The sequence below is a fragment of the Daucus carota genome, chromosome 9 (genome assembly GCF_001625215.2).
Source record: "Daucus carota subsp. sativus chromosome 9, DH1 v3.0, whole genome shotgun sequence".
NCBI classification, from domain to species: Eukaryota; Viridiplantae; Streptophyta; class Magnoliopsida; order Apiales; family Apiaceae; genus Daucus; species Daucus carota.
This window is the reverse complement of record NC_030389.2, coordinates 28,609,905-28,634,347: the sequence shown is the minus strand read 5'-3', so window position 1 is coordinate 28,634,347 and position 24,443 is coordinate 28,609,905. Positions and strand designations below refer to the sequence as shown.

Below are 24,443 nucleotides of genomic sequence, written 5' to 3'. Positions count from 1 at the left end.
TTTTCAAGAATACTTTTTGCATACCTCTTTTGTGAGACAAAAATCCCTTCTGCCTTCTGAGTTACTTAGATGCCCGAAAAGTAGTGAAGCAGCCCTAAATCACTCATCTCATATGCCTTCATCATGTGTTCTTTAAAGCTTTGCATCATTTTGTCATCGTTTCCTGTAAAGATGAGATCGTCAACATAGAGACACACAATCAGAATATTGCTTCCATTTTTCTTTACAATATAAGGTTGCCTCACTCTTACTTCTTTGAAATCCATTTTTCAAGAGGTAAGTATCAATTTCTTTGTACCAAGTTCGAGGCGATTGTTTTAGACCATAAAGGGCCTTTTTGAGTTTTAATACTTTATTTTCTCCCCCTTCTATCACGAAACCTTGCGGTTGCTCAACATAAATTTCCTCATCCAGCTTTCCGTTTAAGGAAGCTGACTTAACATCAAGCTGAGAAATTTTCCATCTCTTTTGTGTTGCAAGAGCAATCAAGGTTCTTATAGTTTCTAGCCTTGCCACAGGTGAGAATGTCTCTGAAAAATCAATACCAGCCTTTTGTGTGAACCCTTTAGTGACTAGTCTCGCCTTATGTTTCTGTATTTCTCCATTTTGATTTAACTTAGTCTTGTAAATCCACTTTAGACCAATATTTTCTCTTCCTCCAGGCTTGTCTACCAGCTCCCATGTTTTATTTTTCTCAATCATATGCATTTCTTCTTCCATTACTTGTTGCCATACATCATGCTTCACTGCTTCTTCAAAGGTTTCTGGTTCACCAACTACAAAATTACAGGTCTGATAGATGTCGCTTAATCGCCTCCATTTTCTTGGTGGAGATTCATTATCATCCTCCAATTCAGATTCTGAGGTATGAGCTTGTACTTCTCTTTCGCCACTTTCTTCACATTCTTCACTTATTATTGAGGAATTAGGATGACTGATATGGTCCTCTTGTTTTTCTCTCCAATCCCAGGCTGCTTTTTCATCAAATAAAACATCTCTACTAACAATCAGTTTGTTAGTTTTGACATTATAAAGTCTGTATGCTAATTTAGTCTCAAGACTATATCCGATAAAAATGCATTTTGTACTTTTATCATCTAATTTAGTACGCTTCTCTGCTGGAATATGGGCATAACAAACACAACCAAAAATTTTAAAATGACTTACAGAAGGTTTTTCACAACTCCATGCTTCCAAAGGTGTCATGTTCTGTACAGCTTTCGTGGGACACCTATTAAGGATATATACAGCCGTGTTTGTAGCTTCTGCCCAAAACTTTTTTGGGAGCCCTTTTTCATTCATCATGGATCTGCTCATTTCAATAATGGTTCTATTTTTCCGATCAGCAACTCCGTTTTGCTGCGGACTATATCCAGCTGTTAGTTGCTTCCAAATTCCTTCGTCTTTGCAATATTCTTCAAATTCTTTAGATGTATGTTCTCCTCCTCTATCGCTTCGAATGCACTTTATACTGGAACCTGATTGCTTTTCTACAAGGGCTTTAAATCTCTTGAACACAGTGAAAACTTCTGACTTCTCCTTCAAAAAGTAAATCCAAGTCATTCTTGTAAAATCGTCAATAAAAATGATAAAGTACCTTTGTTGTCCCAAAGATGGAGTCTTCATTGGGCCACAAATATCGGTATGTATAAGCTCTAGACGTTTCCTAGCTCTCCATGACTTCCCTTTAGGAAATGGAATTCTGTGATGTTTTCCCATGATACAACTTTCACAAGGATCCATCTTACTTTGTAATTCCGGTAATCCGTCCACCATGTTTCTTTGCTTGAGAAGCTTTAATCCCTGAAAGTTCAGGTGACAAAATCTCTTGTGCCAAAGCCATGACTCTTCAACAACATCAGCCTTTAAAGCTTTGTAGTCGAATGTTATAGGCTAGTTTCTGTTGCTCTCCATTTTTACTTGAGCAATGGCCTGATTGTTGTTCTTCTTGTCAAAAATCTTGCAAAAGTTATCTTCAAAAACAAGAGAATAACCATGCTCCAGAAGCTGTCCAACACTTAACAAATTTTCCTTCAAATCTGGAACAAGAAGAACATCACGAATATATTTACACCTGATTTTGTTTTGACAGCAATTGTGCCTTTGCCTTCAGCTTCAGCTACTGTCCCATTTCCCATTCTCACCTTTGGATTTAATGTAGTATCCAGGTGCACAAAAATATTTTCATTTTCACACATATGATTGCTGCAGCCACTATCGAGGAACCAAACATTATTATCTTCATGGTGACTAGAATGACACGCATAAAATAAACAATCTTCCTCTTTGTTATCCACCTTTTCTTCATTAAAATTTGCTCTTCGAGGAACCAAACATTATTATCTTCATGGTGACTAGAATGACACGCATAAAATAAACAATCTTCCTCTTTGTTATCCACCTTTTCTTCATTAAAATTTGCTCTTTCCTGAAATTTAAATCTACAATCTTTCTCGAGGTGACCAAATCTATTACAATAATGACATTGTGGTTTCCTCTTAAACCAGCATTTAGATGTCATATGACTAGTCTTTTTGCAAATTTTGCAGAAGAGTTTAGAGTTAAAGCTTGTACCTCTGTCATTGTTTTCTACCTTCTTGTTGCTGTTAAAATATTCATTCTTTTTCCTCCAATCAGCCTTTTTCTGCTCATTGTAACCATCCTTCCTTGTAAATGGTTGCGCCTTCACCTTTGTCTTTGACTGAAATGCATTCTCTGTTTGCTCCGTTTGTTTAAATCTTCTCTTTTCATGTGCTTGGAGAGAACCCATCAATTCTTTTAATGGCAACTTGGTGAGATCTTTAGTTTCTTCAATAACAGCAACAATATTTTCATACTTGTCCGTCAAACTGATCAAGATTTTCTCCACAACATGTTGGTCAGATATATCATCATCATAAGTTCTCATTTGGTTCACAATTTCCATTACTCGAGCATGATAACTTTGAATATTTTCAGAATCCTTCAATTTTAGATTCTGAAAATCTTTTTTAAGAACTTGAAGATTGATACTTCTCACCTTCTCATCTCCATGAAATTCAGTCTCGAGGATTTCCCATGCTTCTTTTGCCGTATTTGCCCTTGAAATCCTTGAAAAAATTAGTTTTGTGACACCTATCTGAAGCTTGCTTAGTGCTGTGGCATCTTGGCGACAAAATGCTTCAATTTTCTTTAATTCTGCTTCTGTCAAGCTAGCCTCGTCAGCAGGTTCTGCAAAGCCTTTCTCCACGATATTCCACAAGCCTTCAGCCCGTAGAACAGTCTTTATTTTTATCTTCCAGTAGTCATAATCTTCACCATCAAAGAAGGGAATTAAAGATGACTGGGACTCACCACTAGGAACTGAAGTAGACGCCATACTTAACTTCTTATTTTAATCCCAGTTTGGAATCGAAACACTGCTCTGATGCCAATTTGTAGGAATTTTTATTGAGTTGCTACTCCAGAGCTCTTAATATCTATATGAAACTTGTGATTTTGTATATATTGATGCTGAAGAAGTACAATGTAATATATATGACCTTACAGATGTTTCTAGAATAATTGTAGATATCAGATTCAATGAATCCCAGATGATCTGAATACTATGTTCATGAAAATATAATTAAAACAAATCTTACTAGAAAATACTAGAGATACATGAATGTGAAAGTGCATTAATTCCAACATGAGATAGAGATGCAATACAGCCTCCTAATGAGAGTTTATAAAGGGAAAGACCCAGCCATTGTTAAGTCATGACAGTAATACTACAAATCACCCAGGAGTACTAAAGCACACCAATAGGTGATATCTATTCCTAGGACTCGGAGTCTACTGAATGCAAACATATTTTAATTGAAAATGTTGACAATAGATTTATTTTTTAAGTGTGTCCTTTTTGGAGGAATAACTTACTTATTATAGGTTATTTACTTATATTCTATACAAAGAAAAAATACACAGCTTCACGTTGTAGAAACGATCATATTATATATATTTAAGATATATTTTAGTTAACATTATAAAATACACATGCACATATAAAACCTCTCATCACATTTTCTCTTCTAGAAAATTATTTGAAACATTTCATGTAACTTTAAAAATTATCGAAAATATACATGAAAACATCAATCCATATTATATGGACAAACTTTGGAATCTAATAAGAACCATACATCTCAAATCTTCAGGATTAAGAATAGAACACTACACAACAGACGGTACATACGAGCACACAATCTTTGTAAATATGAGAAGAATTTAAAATTTAATGAAGAAATAAAGAGTGATACTAGATTTGTTGGTGAAGGTGAGTGCCGAGTAGATAATAACCGCAATAGCAGATTTTTAACCGAATGCCTGAACTAAAGTAAATTTAATTAAACATGTGTTGGAAATTTGACGTGCAACATTGTCACCAAATGATTCTTATATGTACATATACAATATTCTACTATATATACAATTCATGCATATTAATATGGCAACTATTACCGATCATAAAAATGCGACCATTTTTTACATTTGTCCCATAGTTATATTTGGTATTGCTCAATTTACCCCGCTGAAGGAAAAAAAATGTAAAATATTAAAAAATAAAAGACATACATATGAATATCTTTTCAACATTTGTTGTCAAAATTAAATAGAAAAAAAGGTTTGCTTAACTATTGCATACATTTTCATGCTTCTCTAGAGTGTATATACATGCTAAAGATTATCAAAGAACTTACTGGCCTAGGGATAATAAAAATCCTAAATATTCTGTAATGCAAAAAATGCAGCAGCAATGATTTCAGCAATGTCGGCTTTTGGAGTCACCACAACAGTCATCATTCCACAAAAAAAGTAAAAGAGGGTGCAGTATAGCAGGGTGAAGAATGTGTGAAGAATACATACCAAATCAATACTATACACACCAACTTGTGCAAGAACATATGGTATTTCTACCAATACTTTTTTAGAAAAAAGAAAAGGACTTGGTTAACATTTCTACAAATGACACATAGTACTTCACAGGAATACATTATATCTATTCCTTGGAATCAGAGTCTACACTGAATGTAAACATATTTTAATGCGAAATTTTGACAATAGATTTATTCTTTAAGTGTGTCCTCTTTGCATGAATTATTGACTTGTTATAGGTTATTTACTTAAATTCTATACGGAGGAAAAATACAGCCTTCATGCTATTGAAAAGATCATATTTATATATTTTTAAGATATATTTTAGTTAACATTATCAAATGCACATGCACATATATATCCTCCAATCAATATTAATGAATTTTAATGCATGTACTCTTCAAAATGTTCTATTCCTTTAAAGGGTTCGGATATCTGTTCATATATATTCACATCACAAAACTTCCCAATGTTATAATATGATTTTACCGATCAATGCTTTCTGTTTCTTTCCTTGGTTGGAGTGTGCTTATATATCTCTGAGCTCTTTGCACATTTTCGCTTCTAGAGAATTATTAGAAATAGTTCATGTAACTTTAAAAATAATAGAAAGTATACAGGAAAAGATCAATCCATATTATATGGACAAACTTTGGAATCTAAATAGAACAATACGCATGAAATCTTTAGAATTAAGAAAAGAACAATACAGCTCAAACGATACATACGAGCACACAATCTTTGTAAATATGAGCACAGTTTAAAATTGATGAAGAAATAAAGAGTGATACTAGAGGTGAGTGCTAAGTAGATAATGACCACAATATTAATAACGATAGCAGATTTTTAACACAAATGCCTCAAGCAAACAAATTTAATTAAACATGTGTTGGAAATTTGACCTGCATAATGGTCACCAAATGATTCTTATATATGCATATACAATCTACTATATAATGCAATTATGCACATTAATATGGCAATTATTACCAATCATAAAAGAGCGACGACTTTTGACATTTCTCTTATAATAATATTTGGTATTTCTCACAATGTATTTCTCCGATAGTGATTTTTGGTATTTCTTCTCAATATTACATGGACAAACATTGGAATCTAAATAGAACAATACACCCAAATTCTTCTGTTTTCTTCAAGTTCTGTACCCAAATACTGTACAATCAGTCAGCCTTCTTTCAAGATTCATGCATAATCCAAGTCGTATACACTATGCAGTTGGAAAACGGTTTCTACGCTATCTTAAGGGTACAAAAAGTCATGGTCTCAAGTATGTTTATAATGAAGATAATAGGCTGATTGGGTATACATATAGTGATTGGGGAGGGTCATTGGATGATGGCAAGAGTACATCTGGATATGTTTTCTTTCTAGGAACAAATGCTATTTCTTGGTCATCAAAAAAACAGAAAACAACACCTCTAGCTTCCACAGAAGCTGAATATGTTTCTTCAACAGACACATCATGTATGTGAAGCTGTTTGGTTAAGACGGATTTTGTTTGACTTGGAGCAAGCCCAGAATGAACCAACTATTATTTACCGCGACAACAATTTAGCCATAGCAATAACTGAAAACCCTGTTTTTCATAGTCAGACCAAGCATATTAAACTTCGTTATCATTTCATTCGGAATTTGGTACTGCAAAAGGAAGAAATTCGGTTGGACTACATTGGTACAAATGAGCAAGTTGCAGACATACTCACAAAGTCAGTCTCAAGTTCGCATACTTTAGAGATCAGCTGAGAATTACAAATTACGAGGGGATGTTAAAAATATAATTTGTAATTCCTATAAACCAAGTATCTAGAATATCCTAGTCCTAGTCCTAGAGTCATGATCAATGTTCAGTGTATGAAACCAAGAGTCTCCAAATTATTTATGTATCTAGTTAATGATGAATTCTAGGAAGAGTCTAGATATTTTGTCTATCTATATAAAGACTGTTATACCAGCACATGTAAATCATTAAGAAAAATAAAATCTTTTGTTGTCTTCAAGTTCCGTACCCAACACTTTTTATATGAAAGACTTGGCATTTAAAATCCACCACTGGCTGCACTGACGTAACCATTTTCATGGTAAGATGCAAAAACTAATTATAAGATACTTTCAGAACAGCTGATTTCTCATGTCTTCATCATTGCTCTATTCCCTAATTTCCCCTCCTCTCCTATAATTTCATTGCAGGGACAAAGAATATAGGTGTGTGTATATACAAGAATCAACAAACTGAGTTAAAGTTTGTTTAGTATTGTAATTTGCACAAAATTTTATGATGCGTACGCAGTCATTTTGAGGAAAGCCACCCGGGATATATCTTAATCCATATTCTCTTATTGTATTTCATTGATATTTATGTAACTTATAATTGATTTCCATATTTATTTTCTGTGTGTATACCAAATGAAATATACTAATAATTAAGGAATGTTGTATATCATAAAAAACATAAGGAATAAATATTTGAAAATGATTTATTTGAATTAGATAGTTTATTAGAGTACATGGCTAGTGGATCTCTTGCACTGCAGAACAACACTAGAGAGATAAGAATTAAAACATCAGACTTGTGTAGAAACGGCAAGAACAAGAGTAACAACACTTGCTGCTTTCATCTGAGAGAGAATTTGTCCTCCCATAACATTACCTGCAGCATCTGCAAATTGAACATGGAAACAACTAATAATATTTCCAGAAGCAGCATTTAAACAACGGTAAGCCCCAGAAAACGAAATTATCTGGAAGCTTGTAGAAACGCATGGGGGAGGGATTGCATTGAGTGGATACGCAATATCAACCTCAGAAATGAGTCCCTGGCCAGTAAGCACAGTTACAGCAAGCCCGAAATGCAGTGCAAATTGCACCACACAACTTATGACATCAAATCCACTAGGGATTTCAAGAATGACTGTTTTGTTGATGCCATTCACTGGCTCACCGTTGGTCATTAAAGACCCATCAGAATTGAATGAATATTGAGGTGCTCCTCCATGCCTCCCTGGAGCTGTAGATATTGGGCTTGTTAAACCATTTTGGTTTGAATTACTCATCACTGCTAAAATGTTATTGTTGTGAACTAAACAATGAAAGAGATAAGTATATAGCCTCTCAGCTGATAGCATATATGAGCTGTAATTTGTGATTTTTATTGTTTATATGAGTTTAAAAAGATAATAAGGTATATGAGATTTCACAGTTATTGAATAAAACAGCTGTGTTCATGGAATTTATAGCTAGGGAGAATCTTTTGCATATTTTTTTCATGCATATAATCTTTCTACTCATTGATAGAAGATATATATATATATATATATATATATATATATATATATATATATATGTTGAATTCATATACAATTTATGAATTTTCGTAGAATATAACATATTTTGATTCTATGCAAAAAATTTGGCGGTGTATTCAATTCTGTTGACATTTTAATGTATAGTTTTTAATATATGTATTTTAATGGATTGCATGTGATTTAAATTTAATGGGCATTTTTGATAAAATGTCATAAAATAGAGTTATATAGATTCTTTAGGATTCAAGCAGAATACCTCCAAATCACATTAATTTTTTGGTGGGATTTCAAAAAACGGAATCCCTACAAAATCCATAATTTTATGAAATCCAAACAATCCATTACCATTCAGATTTTGATAGATTTTAAACAATTTCAATTGAATACCATAGGATTTTTAAGCATAATTTTCAATCCTAATTGAATACTACCAGATTTTGTAAAATAATTTAAAATCTCAATTGACTATCCTAAGATTTTAAAACATTTTTAATAATCCCAATTGAATATTCTCGGATTTCATTAATGAAAAAAAATCCTTTAAAATCTCAATCGAATATACCCCCTTAAAGTATAATACCCGTCCTAAAATTAGGGGTGAGTAAAACTGAACTGGAACCGAAAAACCAAACCGAATCGTGTAAATTCGGTTCGGTCCTAATTTTCTGAAAATTCGGTCCATTCCGAATAGACCGAATAGACCGAAATAAAGTTCGGTCCGGTCCGTAAAAAAATATTCGGTCCGGCCCGAATAGACCGAACAGACCAATATATATATATATATATATATATATATATGATTTTAATTAATATTTATGTTAGATATATCTTTTATGTTATAATTATAGTATCTAATTTGTAAATTTAATTATATATATCTTTAATGAATTGGGGGTGATTAATTAATATGAAAATTTAAAAATAAAAGATGAATTATAGTTTTATTTATAATATAATTTTTTATTTTAAAAATAATTTCGGTTCTTTTGGTCCGGACCGAACCGAATTATTTCTGTTTGGTCTAGTTCGGTCCATAATAAAACTTTGGTCTGGTTTGGTCCAAAAAAAATTCAAACTTCGATTCTGGGTCTATTCGGTTTGATCCGGTTTTGGATCGGACCGACCGAATGCTCACCCCTATTCAAGTATACTCTATCAAAATTTCTTAGATTATGTTCGGAAAAAGAAAAATAACAATGAAAAAAAATCATATATTAGATATCCACCCAAAGAATTCAAGTACACTCTATCAAAATCTTGCTCGATAAAGTAATAATAACTATGGTGATGTAACAACCCCAAATTCACAAGTACGTAATTATTATTTAATAACTTTATTTTTTAATTGTACAAAAAATTACTATTTATAAATAGGCACGAGTAATAGTTAAATTAACATTATTACGCTTTGATTAAAGTTATAGTGACGTAATAAATATTTAATTATTTATTTTAAGTACTGTGATGAGGATATAAAAAGTGCGTGTGATAATTTTTTTTATTATTGATGAGATTACGAGATAATCATTTATATATATATATATATATATATATATATATATATATATTGAGTGTAGCTAATTGGAATATTTCTAAATTAATAATGGTTGCAATAAATCTAAATATTTAGATAGTCGCACGCATAAATTATATGTTTTATTTTTCACAATAGAGCCACTATAGATTGTCATTAAAATTATTTACTACTACTATTAAGTAGTAAGAATAAATAGTGAAAAATTAGTATTATTATAAATAAATAATAGACATCGAAAAGGAAAGAATTGTGTTAGATAACCATATAATCATAAAATAATTTTTCAGTTTCTTTGTTAATGCTAGTTTCAAGGAGTGATTAATGCTTAACAATTCCACATCATTATGTACAACCTAATTTTGTACATGTAGTATTAATGGGGAAAATCACGCACAAAATTGGCTACACAAAATGATGTGTCATTAACATTAATAAGATTGTCTGTGTTTCCTCAACCATCACTCGACAACTTCATTTTACTATAGTTTAGATAGCAATATGGCACATCATTCTGTATAATAGTTTTGTGCAAAAAACATTACTCTTTAATCACTACTAGAAAAACCGGTAAAATTGACTGCCTCATACACTCAGCTGTCTTCTCAGCCATAAACAAGCGTTGCAACCTTTGGGTGAGAGGAAAGTAGCGCAAGATCTTTGGTGCGATCTTCTTCTTCTTTGGATCCTTTTGCTCCTTGTATCGGCTTGTATAACATATATCACAATGTGTCTTGTTGATGTCTTCCTTGTAAAATAACATGCAATCATTTTCACAAGCATCAATTTTTTCATATCCCATATGCAATCCCGATATCATCTTTCGCACCTCATAATAGCTCTTGGGAAGTTTGTGACCATCAGGTAACACCGATCCAATAAGGCAAAGTAATTCATCGAAGCCATTATTACTACAATGATGCTTGTTCTTGAAATGTAGTAGCTTGTTTACAAATGACAATCTTGTGTAATCCTTGTTATTTGGATAGATTGGTTCAGAGGCATCATTCACCATATTGTAAAATTCTTTGGCATCGGCATTTGGTTCCTCCTCAAAATTCTCAAAATATCTATTTGCATCTGCAAAATCTCTTAGCGTGTTATGAGCATCATACATGTCATCATCATCATTACAACCGGAACTCATTCCAACTTCAACTCGGGGCATATCATTCTCCCCATGTAAATCCCATTTGGTATACCATTGCATAATCCCATGAAGATACAAATCAACTTTCACACCACTAGGATCTTTGAAATACCTATTTTTACACTTTTGACATGGACATCTTATAAGCCCTTCATCTTCATCTTTAAGATTATCACAAGCAAACTTAAGAAAACTATCCACACCATTCTTGTATTCTTCCGTTATATATTTTAACTCATTGTATCGACTACGACCAACCCAACTACGATCGGATGTCATCTACAAAATATACACACAATTCAATATAAATGCAAATAAAATAAAATCACAAAATTCTAATTAACTCATACCTAAAATGTATACTAATACACACATCTATACTAATTTCATCATACATGAGTAACATCAAACATTTATATCAATTTCACAAACAACACTCTACATTAATTTAACAAATTTAGGAAACACAATCTAAGCTATATAACTATCATAATTTGGTATTGCATTTATATTATTTAAAGAAAAAAACTAGTAAAATTTAAATACTAGAATGTGATACTTACTTGATGATCTCAATGATTTGATGAGAAGAATATGATATATATGATGGCATGAAAGAAGAAAAATGGTGGAAAAGAGAAAATAGAAGAGAGAAAGAGAAAGAAACAAAAAATGGAAAGCGGCGTGAAAGCGAGAGAGCGGTAGGGTTGCAATCTGGGAAGGGTAAATTTGACCGCGTTCGGTCAAAATAATAAAAGCGACCAGCGACGGTCACTATTATTTATCTGACCGATTCCAGTCAAAACTATTAAAACGACCGACCCCGGTCAATTTTACAATATTGACCAACTTCAGTCAAAAATATATTCCAGGTTTTTTTTGAAACTTTGTGCGGGAAAATTCCCGCCTAGCAAATATTTTTGGCCGAACTCAAATTGACCGCTGGCGGTCAATTTTACTATTTCGACTGCGTCCGGTCAAAAATAGTTTTCCCGTATTTTTAAAAATTTGTGCGGGAAAATTCCCGCCTAGAAAATAATTTCGACCGCAATTAAAATTGACCGCGACCGGTCAATTTTAATGACGTCATTGAATTAAAGTTTGGCGGGAACTTTCCCTCCATTTTTTACGGGGCCCACCATTTAAAATTGACCGGATAAATTTGACCGAAAACTTATTTTGACCGAAAACGGTCAAAATTATGAGCGGTCAAAATTAATCGGTCAATTTTAGCCTTGACTTGGTGGCATGCGAGTTTGACCTTATATTTGACCGCGTTCGGTCAAAAATAAGGCGGTCAAAAATAACCGGTCAAAAATAGCCTGTTTTTCTTGTAGTGAATATTTTAAAAGATGAGTAGATTACAGGGTGATTTCACCATGTTTTTTGGTTAAATATTGTTAATCACTAAAAGAAAACTGAATCACAATATATACAATATTAATTAAAGATTAGAGCCCTTATCTTTTTTTTTTGATAAACATGGATATTCCATTAATAAGATAAAAATACACCATAGATTTGATAAACATGGATATTCCATTAATAAGATAAAAATACATCACAGACCATAGCCCTGACCAGCAATCATACAAGCATAACATGTGAAGAGGGCATGCCTTCCTAAGAGAAGCTACCACTAGAAATTACCTAGAAAAACAAAAATTAAAAATATTAGCTGCCATGTTACACCACTGAAAACTACATTCAAGCACTACATCATAATAGATGGCCTAGGCAATTTTATGAACACTGAGTGTTGCAAAATTATGTTACTACTAATCCATACCAACAACAATGATAATCATTCATGTCCATTTCATGTTGCAATAGTGTGTTGCGTAGAGTTTTAGAAAAATGATTATTTGTAATAATTTTGAAAAACTAAAATAATTTTAAATTATTAATTATTAAAATATAATATATTAAACTTCAACCCCTAAAGGGACCTGAGCTTGGTTTGTCAACATGGCATCTTCATGAGCCATTTCTTAAGCTGCATTTTATCTCGGACTCGAGTGACAATGCGATCTGTTTTGACGAGTTTGAAGTTATTTGCATGGATTGTGAAAACACAGTTCAACACATCTGGCATCTCCTGATTGTATTCCCCACATGACGGCTTTGACATTAGTCATGTGATGCATAAGGACACAAGCTCCCCACAGTCTCCGGCCATCTGCATTCTTGAGAACACCAATCCTGTCGGAGTTGCCATTTGGAAGAGGAACTTCTGATGAAAAGCGGTGAACATTTATCTTGACACAATTTTCTTCGGGAGGAACTCATGCAACATTCATTATGATTGAGACAGAGATGCAATACTGAGTTTATAAATGGAAAGACCTAGCCAATGTTAAGTCATGACAGTATTACTACAAATGACGCAGGAGTACTAAAGCACACGAATAGGTGATATCTATTCCTTGGACTCAGAGTCTACTGAATGCAAACATATTTTAATACAAAATTTTGACAATAGATTTAATCTCTAAGTGTGTCCTCTTTGCCGGAATTATTGACTTGTCATGGGTTATTTACTTATATTCTGTATAAAGGAAAAATACACGCTTGGCCTTATTGAAAAGATCATATTATATATTTTTAAGATATATTTTAGTTAACATATAAATACACATGGACAAACTTTGAAATCTAAAAAGAACAATACATCTCAAATCTTGAGGATTAAGAATAGAACCATACACCACAAACGGTACATACCAGCGCACAATCTTTGTAAATATGAGAAAATTTTAAAATTTAATGAAGAAATAAAGAGTGATACTAGATTTGTTGGTGAAGGTGAGTGCCAAGTAGATAATGACCGCAGAAACATGATACAAAATTTTTAACACAAATGCCTGAACTAAAGAAAATTTAATTAAACATGTGTTGGAAATTTGACGTGCAACATTTTCACCAAATGATTCTTATATGTGCATGTACAATATTCTATTATATAATACAATTCCTGCATATTAATATGGCAAATATTACATATCATAAAAAAGCGACGATTTTTGACATTTGTCCCATTGTGAATATTTGTATTGGTCAATTTACTTGGCTGAAGAAAAAAATAAATGTAAAATATCAAAAAGAAAAGACATACATATGAAATTTAATTAAACATGTGTTGGAAATTTGACGTTCATCATTGTCACCAAATGATTCTTATATGTGCATATACAATCTACTATATAATAAAATTCATGCATATTAATATGGCAACTATTAATGATCATAAAAAAGCGACAACTTTTGACATTTCTCCGATAGTGATTTTTGGTCTCAGTTTACGTGGCTGAAGCATAAAATAAATGCAAATTATTAAAAAGAAAGGACATATCTATAGATATCATTTACACCAGACCAGCATTTTCTGTAGTCACAAATTAAATACCAAACTGAAATGATATAGTTCAATGATTAATAGTCTCACCTTTCAATTTCTGCTGGGAATTTCAAATTTAAAAACACCAATAAGTAATGAAATCCTAGAAATTGAGGAAAAATAGAATAAAAGATTTAGAACACGCCCTCATCCTCCTTCACTACAAGAAAAGCGGCTATTTTTGACCAGAATTTGACGGCCGAAAATGACCTCTTTTCTTGTAGTGCTTGAGCAGGGACTGCTGCAAAGACCGGAAGGTTTTCCCGACCATACATAGCCATTTACTCAGCTGCGCAGCATTTTATCTTCCTCGAGTGACGATGCGATCTGTTTTGCCAAGTTTGAAGTTATTGGCAAGGATTGTGTTAAACCTAGTCATGACTTCTACTAAGTCATTTCGATGACCATTTCTTCTTGATATCAGATAACACTGAAAGCTAGGAAGTCATTAGTCTCAATCGATGTGTACCTTGTGAAAACCCAGTTCAACACATCTGGCGGCTCCGATTGTATTCCCCACATGACCTCCTTGACATTAGTCGTGATGCTTAAGGCCACAAGCTGCCCACAGTTTCCTGCCATCTGCATTCATGAGAACACCAACCCCGTTGGAGTTGCCATTTGGAAGAGGACCTTCTGATGAAAAGCGGTGAACATTTATCTTGACACAATTTTCTTTGGGAGGAACTCATGCAACATTCATTATGATTGAGATAGAGATGCAATACAGCCTACTAATGAGTTTATAAAGGGAAAGACCGAGCTAATGTTAAGTCATGAAAGTAATACTACAATGACACAGGAGTACTAGAGCACACGAATAGTTGATATCTATTCCTTGGACTCAGAGTCTATGGAATATTGCAAACATATTTTAATACAAAATTTTGACAATAGATTTATTCTTTAAGTGTGTCGGCCTCTTTGCAGGAATTATTGACTTGTTATAGGTTATTTACTTATATTCTATACAGAGGAAAAATACAGGCTTCACGCTATTCAAAGGATCATATTATATATATATATTTTAGTTAACATTATTAAATTCACATGCCTGACAAAAAAAAAATTCACATGCACATATAAAACTTCTCATCAATATTACTGAATTTTAATGTTCTATTCCTTTAAAGGTTCAGGTATCTCCTCATATTCACACCACAAAAATTCCCAATGTTATATATTTTTACCAATCAATGCTCCTTGTTTCTTTCCTTAGTTGCATTGTGTTTATTTGGTTCTTTAGTATACATCACATCCTTCTTGATTTTTCTTTCCTTTCAAAGCTGCTTCATGATTGATAGTATACATTTCATGTAATATAATCAAAAGTATACATGAGAACATCAATCTATATTATATAGACAAATTTTGGAATCTAAATAGAACAATAGACCTGAAACCTTGAGGATTAAGAATAGAACAATACACCTCAAATGATACATACGAGCACACAGTCTTTGTAAATATGAGCAAAATTTAAAATTTGATGAAGAAATGAAGAGTGATACTAGATTTGTTGGTGAAGGTGAGTGCCGAGTAGATAATGACCGGAGAAATAACGATAGCGCATTTTGAACACAAATGCTTGAACTAAAGGAAATTTAATTAAACATGTGTTTGGAAATTTGACGTGCATCATTGTCACCAAATGATTCTTATATGTGCATATACAATCTACTATATAATACAATTCATGCATATTAATATGGCAACTATTACCGATCATAAAAAAGCGACCACTTTTGACAATTGTGTGATAGTGATTTTTGGTATTTCTTGATTTACCTCGCTTAAGCAAAAAATAAATGTAAAAATATTATAAAGAAAAGATATACCTATCAATATAATTTCCACCAGACCGACATTTTTTGTAGTCACAAATTAAATAGAAAAAAGGCCTGCCTAACCATTACATACATTTTCATGCTTGTCTAGAGTGTATATACATGCCGAAGAGTATCAAAGAACTTACTCGTTGAGGGATCATAAAAATCCTAAAAAACATATTCTATAATGCAAAAAGTGCAGCAGCAATGATTGCAATAATCTCGGCATTAGGAGTCACCACCATAGTCATCATTCCAAAAAGAGTGCAGTATAGCAGGGTGAAGAACGTGAAGAATACATACCAAAAGAATTTCACTACTATCCAATCAAATCCGATCATTGCATAAACGATAATACTATACATAATACACTCCAACTTGTGCAAGAACATTATATGGTATTTCTACCAATACATTTTTAGACAAAAGAAGAGGGACTTGCTTAATATATTTGGTACAAATAAGAAAATTCAATTTATCGGGGAACGTCATATCCACTTATTACATGTGCAAAGGCATATGGCAAGGCGAGTACTATATTCATGCTGCTCGTTTTCTATAAAAGACAGTGCGTTTGACATCCACTTCTGGCTGCACTAACGTAACCATTTTCATGGTAAGATGGAAAGGCTATTTATAAGATACTTTTGGAACAACTGATTTCTCATGTCTTCATCATTCCTCTACTCCCTTATTTTCCCTCCTCTCCTGTAATTTCTTCGCAGACACAAAATATATACGTGTATGTATATATAAGAATCAACAAACTGAGTTAAAACTTTTGGTTTTCATCTTTACAAATACCTAAGCGAAATGATAAAGTTTAATAATTAATTGTGAGACTTTTCAATTTCTGGCGGGAATTTCAAATTTTTAAAACAACAATAAGTACTAAAATCCTAGAAATTGATGAAAAATACAATAAGAGATTTTGAAGACAGGTCAGCATCTTGAGATCCTCCTTTATATATTCATTTATATATATATATATGTGTGTGTGTGTGTGTGTGTGCATAAATATATATATATAGAGAGAGTGAGGGGCTCATGATCAAATACAAACCACCCTCTAAATACAAACTAAAAACCTTTCTTTTATACTACCCAACAACTCCACATTATCTCTTTTATCAAACCCCCTTCATCTCTCTCTCTCTCTCCTCTCTCTCCACCTCTGCTACCACATCTTTGCCGACCCACTCCTACCAACACTGCACTCATGTCATTGCTTCCGATTACACCATTATCATCACCACCAGCGGCTGATATGTATACAAAAATCGGTGATATTCTGGTATATAATTTAGTAATATCTGCTGTACATTTTAGTGATTTTTGCTTTAGAAATTAGTGATATTCACTGTAGAATTAGTGATATTCGATATAGAAGATCAGTGAAAATCTCTCAAACTTGATCAAGACCTCCAGATTTGTCTTGTTTGTTGATTCTGATGGTTGTGACGACGCTGGAGATGGAGGTGGTGGACACAAAAGGGGCCGGAGCATGGAGGATGCGGGGGTGGGGGTTGAGATGGCGGAGGTGGAGGTCGATGTCGAGTATGGCAGAGGTAGGGGCTGAGATAGTTCGGTGGGGTGAAGGTGGTGGTGGTAGAAGTCGAGGTGGACGTCGTGGTGGCAGAGGTTGAGATGAAGGCGGTGGAGGTGGGGTTGACGTTGGTGGTAGAGACGGTGAAGGCGAACCGGAGGGATGGTAAACGTGAACGGGGCGGCGGGGGCGGTAGACATGGAGGGAGCGGCGGACATGGAGTTGCCAGGAGCGGAGGCGGAGCCGAAGAAGATGGAGGTGGGGTTGTTGAAAGATTTAGTGATAGTGTGTTTAGAATTTAGTGATATTGGAGCTCGGTTTTAGGTTTGTAGATCAAGAGGGTTTATAGTGGAGTAGTACTCTCTCTCTCTATATATATATATATATAAAAATTCATTATGTGGAAAAAATAATGCTTTTAGCTTCTGTCTTTATAGATACCTAGCTAACCGAAATGATAGTTCGAAAAATATTAATAGCAAGCAATATCTGCCGTGAATTTCAAAATTTTAAAACAATAAGAAGGGAAATCCTATAAGACTCCCTTGTCAAGATCGTAGTTATAGAAGTCATATATGATTGGTGTCAAAAATGCCTGTTGCACAAGAAAAAAGAGTTGCCTTCAATTTTTTAAACCGATCCGATGCTTCATCTTTGCTTTAATCATATACACCCACATAAATCGGTTGATATCATCGACTAACAAGAGAAAATATTTGTTCCCGGATGGCGTTGCGGGCGAGATGGGACCACAGAGATCCCCATTAACAAGATCAAGACACTTCTTTGCTGTGAAGCTTGAATTGGGGGGGATTGTTGGGATATTATGGGCTCTGTGTCCAGCATCTCCCCAGTTATATAAACACGAACACGGGGGCGGATTGTTGGGGATATTATGGGCTCTGTGTCCAGCACGAGGCGCTTGTAATATCCTAAGTATAAGGAAATAAGGCTGCAGCTTCTCTAAACGCTTGGGCTTTTAGCGCACCGGTAAGCACATGATCCTAAAAAGATTGAGGAAAATTAGAATAAGTGATTTAAAATATGCCACGTCAAATATATAGATTACTTCTAAATGTATTTTCTATGTGTATACTAAATGCAATAAATCATTGCAAGAATAAAGTCGTGCCCATACGGAAAAGTATATATCAGGAAAAACATAAGGAACAACGCTAGAGATCTCTTGCACTGCAGAACAAAGCTAGAGATAATAAAATTAAAACATCAGACTTCTGTAGAAACGGCAAGTAAAAGCGTAACAATACTTGCTGCTTTCAAGTGAGAGACCACCCTTCCTCCCATAAAATTACCTGCAGCATCTGCAAATTGAAAATGAAAACAACTAATAATGTGTCCAGAAGCAGCATTACAAACAACTGTAAGTCCCAGAATTAGAAATCATCTGGAAGCTTGTAGAAACGCACTGAGGAGGGATTGCACCTAGTGGATCACTACAACAGATTCAGCATCACACAACGGTTTTTGCCTGTTGTCTGAGACCACGGAAAACCGTTGTCTACCGAGACGCCGTCTGATGTGCGTATCAGACAACGGTGCGCACCGTTGTGTGATAGTGCTGAACACGATGGTTTACGTTGAAAAAACTGTTGTGCAACACCCAGAACCAACAACGTTTTCTGTTAAACGTGGTGTTGTTAATAATCCTTCTTAACAATAGTTGCTTTCAGAAATAATGTTGTTAGAGAGGCATTCCACAACAGTTTTAGTTTCTCCATACTGGTTGAAAGGAGGATCATACAACGATTCTTAACGAGGGCATGCTTGTTGTTTATGCTTTACTACAACGGTTTCTGGTATAAAGGTTCTTGTTTAAGAACTGTTCTTACAATACTTTGTCTTTTCAACTGTTGTGCTAAATCCTTCATACATCAATTTTTCCAACAAAATAGCTTGACGAATATGTCTTCAGACAATGTTTTATTTAGAAAGGTCCAATTGTGTAAGGACCCTTTTCACAATATGAGCATTTTTAAAGTGTTGTGTGAAATCTCTTGTACAACGGCTTATGGTTAAAACAAGCTCGTCCAAATATATGTTTACACAAGGCTTTTGGTTTTTTGTAATGTTGTTTGTACATTTCTTAGACAACGGTTTCCATCTCCAAATGCCTTTGTCTTTGCGCATCTTAGACAATGGCTTTTGCTCTCATTACTCTTATTAATCATTCGATTAGACAATGGTTTTAAAAGATGGGGATGATTGTTTAAGTTCTATGAGACAATATTCTTTTACCACTGTGAGCATTGTATTATGTTATCTATAACAATTGTCATTTATATTTCCCATTAGCTAAAAATATAAAAGACAATGGTTTTTATCAAAGTGGCCGTTGGATCATGTGACTTGTACAATGGCCATATACATGTCCCCATCAGCTAAAAATGAAACAGACAATACTTTTTGCATTACATAAAAAAACTAAGCTATAGAATGAAATCAATGCCCAAAAATTAGTAAATAAAATATTCATTACCAACATCAAAAGCCACCACATACCAACAATCTTCACAATTTACCAACTATGTTTCCAACCAAACATAAAAGCCAAAACAATTCAAAAACCAACTAATATCCACCAACTAATATTCACATATCATCCAACAATACTAACCAAGGCAAACGCACCTAACAATCCAAAAACCCACCAACAGATTCTACCAATCTTGACGCGACAATGTATTGTATTTTCGGATGCACATATCCAAAAAAGACATACATGGATATAACTTAAGTCTAAATTTAGGCAAAATAAACCATGTAATAAGTCCCAATATATATAAATGTGCATCCGAAAATAATCAATCCTCTATGCAGCCTAACTAGCATGCTGCCTCATGAAGTACTTTGCCCAGGCACTCCTGATCTCATTGAGATCATCGCTATCAAAGACAAGATTGCTCCTCCGCGCCCACTGAAATAAGGAAAATTGTTAGAGAAAATCATAGTTTTTAGCACAAAACACAAGAACATAGAAACAGAATGTTTATACCTTGGACGCAAACTTGAGTTCCTTGTCTATACATATTTCTCTCATATAAAGCATCACAAAAAGACCACAATCAGTGGTCCCAATCTGGGCAGGAACACCCTGAAATTAAAACGGTCACATGTCTACCCTACACTTATGGAGATCAATTAATTTACTAAGATTTGGATTATAAAAATAATTATACCGCTAAATTCTCCCAATTTATTTTCTTCTTCAGAAACCTCTTCACATCCTCCTTGTAAATTTTTATGCCACTACAACAAAATTTAATAAATGAGCATAAAGACATTTCTTCAATTAATTAAGAATTAACAGATCTTCGTACTCACTTGTTAACAACTTCAATCCATTCTTCATTTGCAATTCTCCGCTTTAACGGGTCCAAGTGATAAACCATTTGTGCATCGGGATTTACAACAGTAAGTGCCCAGTGGTTCCTAGACAATAAAAACCAAGCAGTATATAGACTTAAACATGTCCAAAAATAAAACTTTATGCTAATAATATACATGGTAAAAAGGAGACAAAAAAGTGTACTTACGTGTGGTGATATGGCAAAAGAAAGACTTGGGATGGCTTAGCACTTTTGAATCTGAGAGCAAGGGCGCGTGACCTCGCTGCTGGAGTACCACAACCAAGAGCCCCAATCTTGGCTGGATCAACAAAAGATATCATGTCTGTCATTTTGTGCTTTCTTAAATTTTCCTGGAGTATACTGCATAAAAGAAGTAGAAAATCATAACAAAAAAATCAAAATTCCATTCAAGAAGTAAAAGAAAAGACAACAAAAAAATAGAATAGGAGCACTCACTTGATAAACATGCAAATGACAGTTCCTGATATTTCACCTCCAAAGCACACAGCACTTATGTCGGATTTAAACAAACACTTTTTATCCGATGATCCAAAAGCTTCTTCGGATAACTTGAACGCCTATGAACGACCATCCTTCAAAGCATCGCTTGCCCAAAGCCACAATTTTTTCAAAGTAGGAGGGAAGTCAGGGCCCATATTAACCACTGGCTCTGGTTCCGAGACCAAGTCATTCACCTTCTTCATTTTTCTTGGGCCATTCTTCTTGCCTCCCTATAAGGATATTTATAATTTTTTCAACTAATTAATGTAGAATATATAAAGCTATTAGTACATTATATTCAGATATTTTTCTCAAATAGCACACTATATTTAGCTATTTTTCTCAAACATGTAGCTATTTTTCTCAAATATTACACTATACTTAGCTATTTTTCTCAAATATGTAGATTTGAACAAGATAAATGACAAAGAAAAGATGGAGCTGTTAAGTACCTTCACTGCTCGAGACTTCACCCGATCACTGTTTGCCTTCACTTCCAGTAACATGTTTTTCGGCCATGCAATGAAAGTTCCAACAGCTTGATCTACTGTGATGATTTCATCGTCAATTGGGAATGGGATCTCAGCAGCTCCCTGGATAACACGAGTAATTGATACTCGTACGTTATCTCCTCCAAGTGGCTTCCCATGAAGAACAGCAGTGACAAAGTCAACTGTTGCATGAGCAACAATGTTGGTTGGGGTTCCAATTGCTAACTCCCATAGAATACCTTCATTTTCCTCAGCCACTTCCACATCCTTGTCCTCAACTACAAGATACTCAACTCCTTTCTCTTCACCACTGCTCTTTAATTCAGCAACATCTTTTTCTTTATCCTTGTTCTTCTCTTCATCATCAACTTCCTGAAAATTATTCTCAGCATCTTCCCCTCTAGGAGATTCATTGAGATCCAATTTCTTTTTAACAGCTGTCAATTCCAGCACATTTTCAAGTCCTCCTTTTGAACAACTTCCTTGTTGTGATCCAATATTTGGACTCCCATCAATTTTTAGACCGATGTTGATGTCGGTGATGTCTATTCTAGACATCAGTCGACAACTGATGTGAAAACCTTACTCACACATCATTTTTTACTGATATTCAGATGTCTATGCCACCATTTCTTACAAAATATATTACTTTTACTTAAGTTTATACTAAAGTTACTTGCAATTTAAGACATATAACATGTAATTACACTAACTAATTAAAGGCTTGAACATCAGGTTTTACACAAGAAAGTGATTTCTATTTTGTTTTAAACATCACCTTGTACTCATGTCATTGTCTCTATAGACATCGATTCTTTTAGAAAATAACTAATGTACTTAACAATTTTTCACATCGTCTGTAGATGATGTCTATTTTTGTAGAGACATCAGTCTTTACAGAAAAATTGTGATGTGCATTCTCCCAATAGACATCTCTTTGAGGTGATGACTTTATTATTTTTAGACATCTGTTTTAAAGCAAAAAAACTGATTTGTATCTTAGTTTAAGACATCAAAATTTGTTGAAAAATCTGATGTGCTTCTTACAAATAGATATTACTTTCTACGGTTATATTAAAAAAAACTAATGTCCATCCATGCACAAACAGAATTTAAAAAACTGGCATCCATAATATACCATCCTGAATATATATTGCACCATCCACAATACACATCCAAATCTACTTCAATCCAACCAAACAAATTCAATTTGCAAAACCAACAACAATTCTCCATCAACCAACAAACCAACTACTACACAAAGCCAACTAAGATCATACGTCGTTCAATACGCAAAACAAACTACTAAATACTTAAGCATATGCAAACCACTTATCATTGTACCCATTCAATCCACAAAAGCTACCAAAAAACTACTAGTTACTGCATATCAAATTGTTCACGATAGAAACCTCCACTTGTCCGCAACCAAAATGTTTAGACAGTTGAAACCTCGACTGCTAAGAAAGTACTGGTCATATGTGGTCCTGGCAGAACTGGAGAGCCTCAATACGCACTTCATCAAGCTGCTCCTCGGTGTAAGAAACTCGACTCTTGGTCAGCCACTAACAAATTCATGAAAATTGATAAGTGCACGTATATAACTAAAAGGTATCTGATATATATATAGCAAAACAACTATGCATACCTTTGAAGTAAAACTTAATCTTGTGTCAGTGATAATTTCTTTTATGTAACGCATGACTACGTAACCGCATTCATGACCACCAGGTTGTTTGGGAGATCCCTATACGAAAAATTAAAATTACACCACAATTAAACTACTTATTAACTATAACTATGTACTCAAATGATGAAGTGTAAAAGTACTTACACTTAAAAACTTTGCCTTAGCTGGCTTGTTGCTCCTACCAGTTTCAGAATTAAACGTCTTAATCGCGCTGCATAAACAACTTACTTCTGATTGTGTGGCCAAAAGAACAGCCGATCCGGGTTACCCTCTTTCAACCGTTCAACAATGTATTTTTCAAAATTGGCATTTAAGTGATAAGTGGATCCCGGGTCAATAAATACAAATGTCTCTGCCAGTGTTTGTTGTTCAGAGATCTCATTATGCAGGTGCCTACGAAAAAGAGTGCAAACATTATAACTACGAACAACTAGCAAATGAACAGAAAAAGAAAAAGAAAATAGAAAATTAACAGAAAAAGAAAACTTAGGCCATGTAAGCTGCAAGTACAGCTTGTCCTAGCATTTTAAACTCCAACAATGACAAGATATTCTCATATATCAAGTAAACTGTCTTTTCATGTCCAAACACATCCGGATCGCATACAATCTTTATCGAAACGCCTGTATTTTTCATCCAGATTGTTGCGTGTTTGTACAATAAATTAAAGCCTTTCGGCACCTTTGGACTTGGCTTCACACTAATGAACTGCGACTTAATT

At 34.0% G+C, this 24,443-nt stretch overlaps 2 protein-coding genes across 2 annotated transcripts; both read right to left on the bottom strand.

Annotated features, from left to right (window-relative positions):
• Positions 1 to 7,475: 7,475 nt before the first annotated feature.
• On the bottom strand, positions 7,476 to 7,964 carry LOC135149570 (AT-hook motif nuclear-localized protein 23-like). Its single transcript, XM_064085312.1, has one exon. It carries the CDS (start codon positions 7,962 to 7,964, stop codon positions 7,476 to 7,478), a length of 489 nt encoding a protein of 162 aa, XP_063941382.1.
• Positions 7,965 to 20,511: 12,547 nt separating this feature from the next.
• LOC108198271 (uncharacterized) lies at positions 20,512 to 22,590 on the bottom strand. The gene is made up of 8 exons (XM_064085311.1): positions 21,994 to 22,590; positions 21,703 to 21,771; positions 21,497 to 21,618; positions 21,227 to 21,400; positions 21,015 to 21,122; positions 20,870 to 20,939; positions 20,686 to 20,784; positions 20,512 to 20,607 (listed from the first exon to the last, which is right to left on the bottom strand). The coding sequence occupies exons 1-8, from the start codon at positions 22,588 to 22,590 to the stop codon at positions 20,512 to 20,514; spliced, it is 1,335 nt and encodes a 444-aa protein (XP_063941381.1).
• Positions 22,591 to 24,443: the final 1,853 nt, after the last annotated feature.